This window comes from Scatophagus argus, chromosome 17, assembly GCF_020382885.2.
Source record: "Scatophagus argus isolate fScaArg1 chromosome 17, fScaArg1.pri, whole genome shotgun sequence".
Lineage (NCBI taxonomy): Eukaryota > Metazoa > Chordata > Actinopteri > Scatophagidae > Scatophagus > Scatophagus argus.
The window spans coordinates 18,921,118-18,934,058 of NC_058509.1; the positions used below are offsets into that span (position 1 = coordinate 18,921,118).

At 40.4% G+C, this 12,941-nt stretch overlaps 1 protein-coding gene across 1 annotated transcript in view; it reads right to left on the reverse strand.

The window, feature by feature from the left end:
• Window positions 1-12,941, reverse strand: part of ptprua (protein tyrosine phosphatase receptor type Ua) — a 186,547-nt gene that overhangs the window by 131,527 nt on the left and 42,079 nt on the right. The window contains exon 2 of the mRNA XM_046417582.1: window positions 4,415-4,543. Coding sequence (XP_046273538.1) covers window positions 4,415-4,543 — 129 coding nt within the window. The remainder of the gene's footprint in view (window positions 1-4,414; window positions 4,544-12,941) is intronic.

The window sequence follows — 12,941 nt, forward strand, 5'->3', positions numbered from 1 at the left end:
CCTGGTGAGTATGCAGACTCCGTCACCTCTAAGTCCATTTCAACATCCATTAACATTCAGGCAGAGTGGAAATAAAAGCGTGTTCGCACTTTGTTCAGGACACATGACATAAGTTAGAGACTGCTGTGACTATGGCCAGATTTCACCACGGGTTAGCAATGTGCATGTAGAATCATTATTCATGAGATTCTTTTTTATTTTCACCAGGATCATCTTGGTTTAGGTATTTACTGCATCATCTTCTAAACGCATCTAAGTTACTGAAGGCCACTGGAGGCAGGAGTTATTTTTGATGATGAATTATAGTTTCAGTCGTTTTTCAAACATTCCCTAATTTTATCTTTTCAAATATGTGTGAGTTGTTGTTTTTCTGTCATTTACGATACTGCAGATGTCACAAGGACCGATGTTTTGGTAACAAGTCACAGCTAAAACTCCTGACTTGTTATTCCATACCATAGCTACCTGACATGCAATTCTCCTGGACCCGACAAGAGCAGCATAGACACCTACAACTGTTCTCGTCTGCTGTGACATGCCGAAGGAAGAAGAAGAACGCCTACCTATGGCTGTATAAGGGACATGGAAGAACAACAACAACAACCCACAGTGACAGATCAACTAAGACGAGAAGAAAAACAGGAGAACTCGTGGATAGAATATCATCTGGGATTATATATATATATATAATAAATTCACAAATATATAAACAATATAAACAATGCATCAAACTTTTTCAGACAAAGGGAGGTAACACTGGAACTTACTGAAGCACCTCAAAGACCATCCATTCAGACCATATCTGCTAAATGTTGCGCTGCTCACTAGCCAGTTGCTAAACCAAAACTACAAGCTAAAACAGGCTAAAAACCTCTATAGAGATGAGGGGGGCTGCACAGATGGGGGATAATTCTTTATGGAATTGTTTTTGGACTTTTCTATAACTGTGCTTTCATTTTACCTTTCAATTGCTTTTGCTTTATCTGTCAAATTATCCTCCTAAAGCCTTGTTACTTAGCACATGGTGGGACAGCCTTTCTCCCATCACTATATCTCCTTGTTGTTGCTCTTTTTTTTTTCCTTTCGTAATTAACTTGGTGTTATTGCAAGTGAAACCCCCCAACCCCTTAATGATATCGGGTTGAATGAAAGAATTGGGTCTTTATTGCTGACCCAAATAAACGCGAGCACCCATTGGGGTTTATAGTAAATGCAAATGCATCTCTGTCTACACTGAAGGACCAAATAGCCAACTCTGTATTACGCACAGAGCAAGACAAACACCCAGAACACAATTTATTTGCCAAACAAGTTGGCACAAGGTGATTGTTCCGCGAGCCTTCCTCAGGCAACACATCCAACAGTCTGATGACTCTCTTCTCTGGCCAAGCTGAACAGAACAACCACACTGTTTGGTTGTTCTGTTCAGCTGCAGTCAGAGTTTATGACCTATTCATCAAATTGCGTTACTTCACCTTTTCTGGACTACATCATATGTCTGTGAAGTGATATAAGAGATAATCCAAATTACATAGATAGAACTATTACCCAGGACTATGCTCCCATCAAAAATCAGTCATTATGCAGAGGTTTAGTTGATGTCATCAGGCTTCAGAGATGTTGTCAAAACCTTTTGAAAGTGACGTAGACAGCATTGGCATTGATAATGCAGTGCTTTCGCTCCTTTTTTTGAACCTTTCCCATTCAAAACCACACAATTATGCTGCCTTGATTACTCTGAAATTATTTTAGACTTGATGTTTGGACTTGTTCCTTTCCAGAACAGAACAGTCTGCTTTCAGTAAATTTGTTTATATTAAGTGTGTCATTATTTTATTCTAAACATTCACAGAACTCCCATAATGAACAGTCTCAAAAAGAGCACAGCACAAAGGCTTCAGCCAGTCCAACTTATAGACTAGTGGGTGAGCGTGTGCTGCATTTCATCTTCAGAGGCTTGGAGCTTCTCTGGTTCGTGTTTTTTATTTTATTTTTATTTTTTTTTTCACAAAATATATGTTCCTAAATACATCCAGCAATAACCTGACTCCAGATCTAAGACTGCTCCTTATTTAATGCAAGTAAACTCTCTCTCGACAATGACATCTTGGTGCTTACCTGACCTTTGGTGACATTTTCTCCAGCTCCATTAGCACATATTACAGAAATCATGACTCACAGGGTTAAGCAGTGTGTCTATATGTGTGCAAACGTATAGCACAGAGTGGGAAGTTCGTACGACATGTCCTCCGACATTGTTTTAAAGCAAATGAGTCAATAGCTGCCAAAGGGCGGCTGTAACGGGGAGGAGTGAGATGTAAATGAAATGCAAATTATTCATAAAGGGATAACAGTGCACATTCCTTGAAGGTATTCCATCTATTAACTTCCTTAATTCCATCATTGTAAAGATGTGAAGTGAGAGCGGCCTGCACTGTCTGACAGCTAAAGAGCAAAGGAGTGATTTCAGAAGAGGGCTCGTGTGTGTATATGTAATGGTACTTAAATTCATGTTTAGTTTAGTATTATTATTTAGTATTGCACCTTTACTGACTGAATTTTACCAATCTATCATTTACGGACATATGACACCAGATTACATGCACAGAAGGTGACAGTGCTACCTCTCAATACCACTCATGTAAATAATGCACATTTTCACTTTTTTTAAATTTAATTTTAATTTTATTATTTTTTCTTTAAATTAAAATTTTGTATTTACCTATTTTTTGGTAGCAGGGACACAAAGAATTTCACTGCACATTGTACCGTGTATGATTGTGTGTGTGACAAATAAACCTATCTTGTATCTTGTATCTCAAGTTGTATACAGCCCAAACAGCCTCTACCAACACAAGAGTAAACTGTACACTGAGAAAAGAAAACAAGGCACAGCTTATGCTTTGCAAGTTAATAAAAATGAGGCTGACTTTTATCAACTGCTCTCTTCTCTCATGTGGACTGTGGTGGTCGTTTGGTAACAGAACAAAGAGATTATGAAGAAAAATTAAGAATTAAGAAATTGCAAATCCATCACGGTGGTCAGTTTGCTCCTACTGAAAGACACCAGAGACCACTGTGATTGGCCGTGCCTGTTTATTCTTTTCTGTTTCTGGTTTATAAAGCACTGAAGGGTTTAGGGCCACAGTACATATCTGGTCTGCTGCTACGTTACGAAGCATGCAAGACCTCTCAGGAGCAGGACTGCTTTTGGGCAAAACTAAAAATGGAACCAAAGCGTTCAGCAGGCATTCATACTCGGATCTATTCCTACTCCCCATTCTTTTAAATCAAGGCTAACATAATTCTGTTACCACTGCATTCTATTAAATTACATTTAGGACTATTCATTCATAGCTGGCCTAGCACTGTAGCTGCACTAAAATCTTTACTCTCATGTTAAATCGATTTTCTTCTCTTCTGTTCTATTTAATGTCCTGTCCTTTTTACTATGTACCATCTAGTGTGTAATTTTGGTATCATTTTTAATGCCTTTTAAGCTTTATGTGAAGCACTTCAAATTGCTTTGTTGTTGAAAAATACAGGTGTACAACTTGGCTCAGCAGCCCGTATATGAAACTTAAAACTAAATCAAATAATTACCTTCAACAGGAAATTCAAACTCCCCACATTTAAATGTAACAGGATGAATTCTTATAGGTGAGCCTATCCTGTGGCTAAACTCAAATCAGTGGCAAGCCAACTGAAATCTGAATCCACAGGATATAATGTGATACGATATAATTGTCATGACTGTTTGGTGTTGTTCGTATGATTATGAATAGTGTCAGATGTGTAAGTGTATGTTTAAACCGTGTTATTTCTTGAATGGAACTGCCTCAGGATGTACAATGAATTTCAGTGTAAACTGACAATAAAAAAATATTGTATCGTATACAACACCATAATAAACCAACCTTGCCCAGCCATAAATGGTAACACAATCAGTGAAGCTGGATCCTTCCAAATCCCACTATGTATGGCGTGTGTGTTGCTTTTCAGCACGCACGAAAAACATTAACATCCTGCTGCTTTTCTTTGCCCGCTGCTGGCTTGAAAATCTGCACCCTAAATGTTAACTTAAAAAAAACAAAAAAAAGTTTGAACAGATGTTCATTTCCACCTGTTGCCTTTCATGCATGAGATGCACGGTCCTTTACCAGGTGTGCATTATGCACTGCCACTGTGGATGCCACAAGGACCACAGCTACATTTTCCCAGTTGATCTGGGGTCAAGACAACTTGAAGTGACTAAAACCTTCACATTAATTACAAAAGATGAGATGATTACAGTAAATTTTGTGTGATGTTTTACAGTGTACTCAGTCCAAAGCTGGACTTAAGGTTACAATACTACCAACAATGTGTTCTGACCCATTAGAAGCCTTTAATTGTACCACATGTTGCTTTCTACCTCGTAGAAGATCCGGGGTCGGGTGGGGCCAGTTGTAGGTCCTGATCAGCTGCCAGTCGAAGTCATCCTCTTGGCCCTGCCGGTACTCGCAAAAGCCAGGGTCCGAGTCCTCATCAAAGGTGCAGCCAGCTACAGAGAGGAAAGAGCAAAGTGTGTTATAAGAGGCGATGCAGAAGACAACTTGTAGCTGTAAGTAAACTTCCTTTGCCACATGCCTCATAGACACCAGAGAAATAACCCTGCAGTTACATCACCGCAAGCTCACTGTAAATGTGTTAACACATCAACTGCTGGGGCTATAAAGTAAATTACAGCTAATGGTTGGCACCGGGCAGTCAGCACCGACTGCCTATCTCATCTATTCCTTCAAAATCTACCACCATTTGGTGCAATTAGCCCTGTGCTGTGAAAATGACACAGCAGCCACAGGTCATCCAGATAGCCAGAAATAATGGGCAGCAGTGCCAGAGCAGCAAAAGGGGGGTTGGGTTTTAAAGCTGATGGAGGACAACAACAGCCTGGCTCTTCGCCTGTGAAGGTGACCCAATCCTGTCTGGCCTCTAATGGTTACATTCAGTATTCTGCCATTATCACGCGAACCGCAGGCTTTCAAAGCAACCGGCTCGGTAGTCAGAGTAGAGGCAAAAATGTTCACTTTTGTTTATTTGATCAGAAAAATGAATGGACCGGACTTGGGAGGACCAATCTGTGGTCATGCACACGTCAGTGTCATATGTTCTACTTGACCTCATCGATAAGTAATGTTTCCCATTGATAGGCATGGTTTAGACTTAGTAAGTTTTTCTGAGCCGGAGCTAGGATGATCATGAAAATTAACTTGACAACTGACTGCCGCACAAGTAATTTGGATAAATTATTTATTTGTCTTTTTCTTTTTGTTTAAGCCTCTATTATATGACAGCTCACCCCAAAATCAAAAACATCAAAACAACATTTTTCCTGTCACATAGTACTGTTTATCCATCTAGATTGTTTTGGTGTGACCTGCTAAGTTTTGGAGATATCAGCCGTAGAAATGTCTGCCTTCTCTCTCTAAAGGACCTAGATCGCACTTTGCTTGTGGTGCTAAAAGCACCAAAAATACATTTGACATGAGTCAAACCTCTCCCCAGCTTTGACTCACATTTCTACAGTACTGCAACCACTTACTTCTCAGAGATTTCAGAGCAAGACTTCTCCCAGAGCAACATATGTGTTTCTGGTCAAACTGAAAGGATTTTAATCTTAACAAGAAGGTCTGTCCCTATAGGGATCCCTTCTGTAATGTTGTCAGAGACCTACAGTAACAATCTTCTGCGTAACCTGTGAGTGGCAAACAAAGCCCCTTTACTGGACGTAACTTTAACCGTCAGAGATGCCCCAAAAGATTACATTGCAGCCCTGTTACAGTTGCTAGCTGAGGAGATCTACTGGATCAATTCAATAACTCCCTGTAAGTAATAATCATTTACAAAAATCAATACATGTAAATAAAGGGGCAAGATTTCTCTTTAAGGATCACTGAAACTGATAATGACAAATGTATAATACCATATACTTTTATGTATATGATATTTTCGGTTATCATTTGCTGCAGTCGCACAACCGATGACTGCTCAACACATAACATTTCAGTTTTCCTTTAATGGTGTTAACACCAATGTCCTTGCTTTTGCAGCTTTTGCTGAGTTTGACTGCACATCCAAGTCAAACGGCCTGAGCTCACTACAGTCCCAGGACCCTCTTCACTAACAGATCGTATTAGGGCTTGGCAGCAATTCTGCTGGAGTTAAAGAGCTACTTTGACTCAGTGCCAACTTCTACTTAATAGTATCCCGTTTGGCCAAGTCCCCCAATGGTACTTTTTGTGTTTTGTTTAGAAGTTCCATCTGTTTTCTTTATTAATGCATATGTTTAGGGTCTGAAGAAATATTAGTGCTGAGACCACTAATTCTAGACCACCACTGTCGCCATTCTGCTGACAAATATCATCACCCAGCCACCAGTGAACGTCTCCACTGCCCCGGCCGTCTTCCCCTCCGCCCGCAGCCATCCAAGTGTTTCCGGGTGTGTAAGCAGATCAGAGTTTTAATTGCCTCCTGTGTGAGGGGCTGCTTGTTGTGCTGTGCTGTGCCCGGTTATATGAGGATGAGAGGGCTGAGTGGTGGATCAGGCCCTGCGGTGAAGGCCTGCCTTTCATCGAGAGCCCTGCAGTTCTAGGAAGAAATGTCACCATCAGACACGTTCCACTGATTCCCCTCATTAAGACTCATCCGTCCCAGCCTCCTTTGCTTTTAGCGCACACGTTCCTTTCAGTGCCCAAATGAGTTTCCCTGGCAGCGGGAGGGCAAACCCACGTAATTAGAAAAGCCACGTGCGTTCTGTTGAATTCTTACTGATGTGTGTTTGTGTGCAGTCATTTCAATGTGCGTGTGTGTTTAGCTGGTGTTGCTCGCTGTTTTGCTGTTTACTTAAAAATGAATAAAATTATAATGAATCTGTCAGTGTCACACAGGCTAAAGCTGTAACGACTGTGGCAATGAAATATTTGTGTTCATCACAACAACGGGGAATCTGGTCAATGTGGGACTAATTTTGCTCAAATTTCAACATAATTTTAACTTGAACGCGAGAGAGGCTGTAGCTTTGAGTATGCTAATTGCTTATCAGAGGCGATAGCATGGCGCCGTTCGGCACAGTCCCCGAGCTACACGCTGCAATGCCGAGGAGCAATAACACCTAGAGACATGGATGGCGGGGCCCGAGATAACTTTAATGAGCCACTGTCACGGCTGACAATCTTTTCGAGAAGAGAACAAAGAGGGAGAAATAAAGAAATGTACAAGAACGAAGCATCAACCTCTTTGAAAGGTAGGAGAGGAAATTTGCCAAACAAGAGCTGAGCTTGTCTTTAGATACCACGCCTGGAAAGTGTAATCTATGTTTGGCTTGTAGTCCTGTCTCAATTTCATATCATTTTTAACTCTTCTACCTTTAGTGAGACACTCCAGTGAGACATTTGGCGTCCCACCTAACTCGTATTTTCCTTACTGTCCAGTTGTATCAAACATTAATTTGTGCTATCCATATCCTTTCCAAGAAGTTCATATCAACTTTATGATTCCAGCTGGAAATCTACAGCAATGTTTCGTCAGATCCCACATAATCAAGCAATAAAATATTTTCTTTATTGCTAATTTTAAAAGAGACTGCTGATCGGAGTAATCCTCTGTGTGGCATGGGGGGATTTTACTAAACAGCCAACAAAAGCCTGCAAGAGGCAGCTAAGAATCTCATTAATATGGCTTTCAGTGATGGTTTAAATACTGTTTCAAAGGCTTTCCCATGATATGTCCGAATTCTGAAGGGAATACCCAAAATAAGTCATTTTTCTGGCTCTCCTTTCTTCAAACAGTCAGACTTAAATAATAAGGCTGGAGTTATTTAGGGCTGAACAATTAATCAAAATATTCTCAATCGAAAGATCACAATATCTGTCAAAGTGATTGTAATAATTGTTTTGCCCAAATTTCAGCCCATTATCTTATATTTGTCCTCACTGTCAACAAAACAAATAAAGCATACTCTTTCTGACTCTTTCTGATATCAGGTATTGGCTTGAAGCAATTGAAATGTTAGTACGCCCAAATTTCATAAAATATGTGTTGTCTTGTGCATTTATATTAAAGACAGAAAGAAAGCATGCAGAGGGGACAGGTGACAGAACAGAATCACACCAGGGACATTGAGATTATGATATGCACCTTAAACCACATGTGCAGTGGGAACACACACCCTCCAAAATACTTTTACTACTTTTATTATTATTATTAATTCCACTGACTTCCACTGTGTTGTGGTTGAGGCAAGAATCTCAGATATATCAGCATCTGTGTACATAAAATCAAAGAGATAGATAAAGAGAAAATATGTTTTTGTTTTATAATTTGTGTGCATCAACCCTTTAAGAGATGCCTTTCAAAACCAGTCAAGAGTTTAAAGCCTTTGAGTGTCTATAGAAGGAGTTAATTGAATCCTATTAGCAGTGTTTATGTGGTATCAAAGTCAGGACGGTACAGGGAGAGCATAACTCTGCTGCACAAAAGTGATGTGAAGCAGCCAGAAGAGGCCCTGGAGGGAGATTAATGGGAGTAGGTGTAGACCAGCCTCAAGTGCTTATGATGGAGCCCAGGTACCAGTGTCCAACCCAGCTTCCCGCTCCTACACTGGACACCGCGAACCCTGACTAATAGCCGGTACAGCATACACATCATAAATATGTTGTGATGGAGAGGGAGGAAAACACAAGCCTCTCACAGAGCATTTATCCTGGAGAGGGAGAAATAAATTAGAGGGGCGAGTCAGAAACCCGGGGGCTGAGGGAAGAGCCCTCAAAGCAGAGAAGGAGAGAGAAAGAGCGAAGCCAAAGGCACAGGGATAATAAAAACAAATCACAGTCTATAACAAGAGGATTCCTGGAAAACAACATTTCTTTTCATTTCTTTGTCTGTACAGTATAAAACACAAAAAGGTAATCAAACACATCTAAGATGAGGACGGATTTCTATTGATCCAGTTCAGCTCTCCGATGGGCTTAAATCATCTATATACAGATTTAACAAGGGCACTCATTTGCAATTACTCTTACAAGGATAGCAGTGATTACACAGCGCAAGGCACAGCGGCGGTTCAGATCCACACAGATATAAACCCAGGCTGGTATGGAATGCAGCCAGTCTGAAAGTGTAAATGCTACCGATAGCTCCATTAAAAACAGACCTTTGGACGTGCTCTCTCATGATCAAATTGATCATTGAAATTGATTTTTTTCCGACGTTTCAAGGAAAAAGACTTTTCTCCCCTTCAATTTGCATGCAAGACTTTCTCTTCTCCCGCACTATTTTTAATGCACATTCCCCCTTCAGACACAGAGCACCATTCTTGTCACTAATCTCTTACTTTAAAGAAAAAAAAAAATCTGGCTTAAACTCGACTGGGTGAAACCTGACCAAAAATCTCATCCAGTGCTGATAAGGCAGCTCTATCTGTTAAGCTCATTTCCCATTGCATTAAAGGAAATTCCGCAGGCAAACCACCTAATATTGTGTAACTGGCAGCAGAGCTCTGCTGGCACTCGTTTAATCAGAACCTCTCAGATACAGCAGCTCTGGCGGGACTGAGGATCCAGGATGTTTCTGCCGTGTCTCTTGTTTGGTTTGAGATAAAGCTCCGCTGCTGCGTGATTTGCATTTGAGTGTGTGCAGGCAATGCATCAGACCTGACAAGTTTACTTACAGAGGTTGGGGAATGGAAAGAAAGGATGGGGGAAGTGTGAGTGTGTGTGTGTGTGTGTGTGTGTGTGTGTTGGGGGGGGGGTTACAGCTGTGCAACTCATCAATAATGAGTCAGCAGAAGAACACCACTTCTCACAGACCATTAATGACAGCCAATGCATTTTCACACACCTTAACAAGGAAACAAGGAGGAGGACAAGGCAGAGTGCAAGAGAGGGAGAAGGAGAGGGGTGAGGAAGAAGAAGAAGAAGAGAGTGGAGTATACCACAGGGTTCGGAAAATATATGTTTTTGATTGGCAATACTGAAAGCTATATGCAGTATTCAAACCAAAGCCAATATTTGGGTGTCTACAAACTTGACCTTTTCCAGACAATAAAAATATTCAGTGATTTTTATGCTTTCCATTTTGAAATTGCATATCAGTGATGAATACAAAGAAAAATCAAGTATACCCCACACTGAAGCTGCCCTATTTATTTGTTGCTATATCCTTTATTCAGTTCTCTTCTCCCTTGGCATATTGCAACATGATCTCATAGATGGTATACACACATATATTTAGATTTTTGACAAAATTAAGATGATAACTAGTTAAAAACTAATGCATGAGGTCAAAAACTGTGATGAAGTCTATTGACATTTTCTTCAGTGAATAAAAACAATACAAATATGATTTCCAGAGACAAAATCCAATCTGGACTTGGAAAATTACTCGTCAATGAAATTAACACTGGGAAGGAGAGCAACGATTCTCTAAATCCTCCAAATGGTCTTTTGTTTTTTTGGTGGGGGTGGGGGTGAAAAGAAAAAAAGGAGGAAAGAATTTCTAGGTTTTAATATATCCGCTATAATTTGGAACACTGAAACAAATGATCTGAGTGCTAGAATCATCAGCCACAGTGTGTAATAGTCATGCATGTGGGGATCTAATTTTCACTGGCAGGTCTAAAGAATGGTAGAGAAGACACAAGTATTAATATGCAAATGGATGATTAAGGGAGGCATCAAAGTTCATTCATGTCAATCTATTATATACAACTGATTTCTAAATCTGTTTTGTATCTATATTTCTACCTTACATGGGTAACCCAAGTAAAAGCCAATCAAAGGTCTGACCCAACAGTCACTAAATGAAAACATACATGTGGCAGGATGCAGTGGTTGATTTTGTTGAGACTGCAAACGGTGATAACCTGCGTGAGTAGACAGGCTGCGTATGTAAGGAGAGATCGATCACAAGGTACTTGGCAGAGCTACAGCTGCAGTCATTCATCATCATTTATCATGATATGGGGACTTGACTGGAGATATCCAAGCAATTATGACTGAATGGACTGTACCACTGTGCTCTTGTGACCTTTACAAGATGTAGAGTCAATGATCTGGTAATGTCTACATGGACGTCCAACCTGAGACAAACCTGCATGGCATAAGTCTTCTTTCATTCCTGTCTTTAGCTCTTACCTATCTATCTATCTAAAATCTAATTTCCTTCTAAGTGCATGGTGCAATTTTCCTGCTTGGGAGGCAAGATTGGCACCGCAAGGCATATACTGTTGTGTGAAATTGTTTCATTACTGGTCCATGATGGTTCCAGTCCCTAACTGCAACTGAAGTAAAATCCCAGTAGCTGGGGCCAGTCAAGGCCACATGAAAGAAGGTCGATAATGCTTTGTAACATCTTTCTGTATCTCCAAGAGGGTGAGGGATAGATTTTTGCTGCACAACAAAACAAAGTTGCTGCAGTCTATCTGCAGGTGTTGGTAGCTGTTGATGCACTTTTAAAGAGTTGGATAGGAATTTGTTACAGTTCCTCTTGAAGATCATTGATTACCTAATGCCCTTTCAATTTAACTAGCTTCCAGTTTAAGAAAAGAAAAAGTATCAGCCTAACCTGACCAATCACTGCAGCCCAGGTGAACTTGAAGATTAAAGGGGATGAAGGGGCGGCTGCATGATGTACCATCTAGATGGAAAAATAGATAGATACCAGCAGAGAGAAAAGGCCCTGCCTAAGACATACTCGACCCTTTTGTCAGTGCAGAGATGGTGGATAAATTCTCTGCCAGCAGTTTAGTTAGGTAGAAAAAGAAAGCCACAAAGCACCCACTGCGGACAAAGCAGATACTTTTCATTAGCGTGGACTCTCTCCATTCATTTCTCATTTAATCCCCCCACCATCCGCAGAGACATCAATTACACGACTCCATCTCTCGCAATCTGAAGCTGCGCTCTAAAACCTATCGGAACTACTTAGCCAGTTAATGCTATTGTTAGAGATGTCATGAGGAGAGGGCTGCATGAATGGAGGTTGATGAATAAAAACAGACCTTGTCCGACGAGGCTCAAATCATACTAACTGAGAAGATGGAAGGTTTTTCGTCAGCACCTGCGTTACAGCGTTGTACCTCTTCATTTATGGAGGAAGGGAGGAAAATGACAGATACATTCAACTACTGTAACATATGAAATATTAATCAGTGCTGGAGTGCTGGAGGAGACTCTTGTCTCTTCATGTGGAAAGCTGCTTTAAGTGGTTATGTCAAGTCTTTTTTGTCCCCTGCAACAGAGGAATATTCATTTCAGGACTGACCTAAATGCATTAGTTGAAAGCTTTATATCTCTGTTTGGAGGTGATGTATTCATATTGGAAATTATTATTATCATCCCCATGATTAAATTATTCCTAAATTCTCAGCAGCTACATATTCATGAATGCTCTTTAAAAATGTGATCATTTGTGGAGAAGGTGTGGCTCCAACAGAAATCAAACACATCCAATTCTAAAGATTTTTAAAAAACAAAAGCCTCAAAAATGGCTTCCATCTCTCTGTGCTGGATGTTAGTTGCAGTTATGGTAATTGCATGCATAGATTTACACAACATGCACGATTGCATGATGTCACGACAACCAACCGCCCGGCAGCTTTGATGTCAATTTCCATACAATCAAATGGTAAAAATATCCGCCTCGAAATGCTCAGAGCCGACTGAATTCATTCATGTGAAGCCACAAAATGAGGAAACAACTCTACTGCTGCAAGACTGATAGTGATGGCTATTTATTGGTGACTTTATTCTTCATGTTGGCTGCAGAATACATTATGCACTCAGTCCTGGCAGTCACTGCGGGTGGTTGGCCACAAGCGCAGAGAGCTCTGTAAGGCATTAGTACGTTTTTCTTATTTATTTTCACATATTGTATACAAAAAAAAAAAAAAAAAAAAAAGA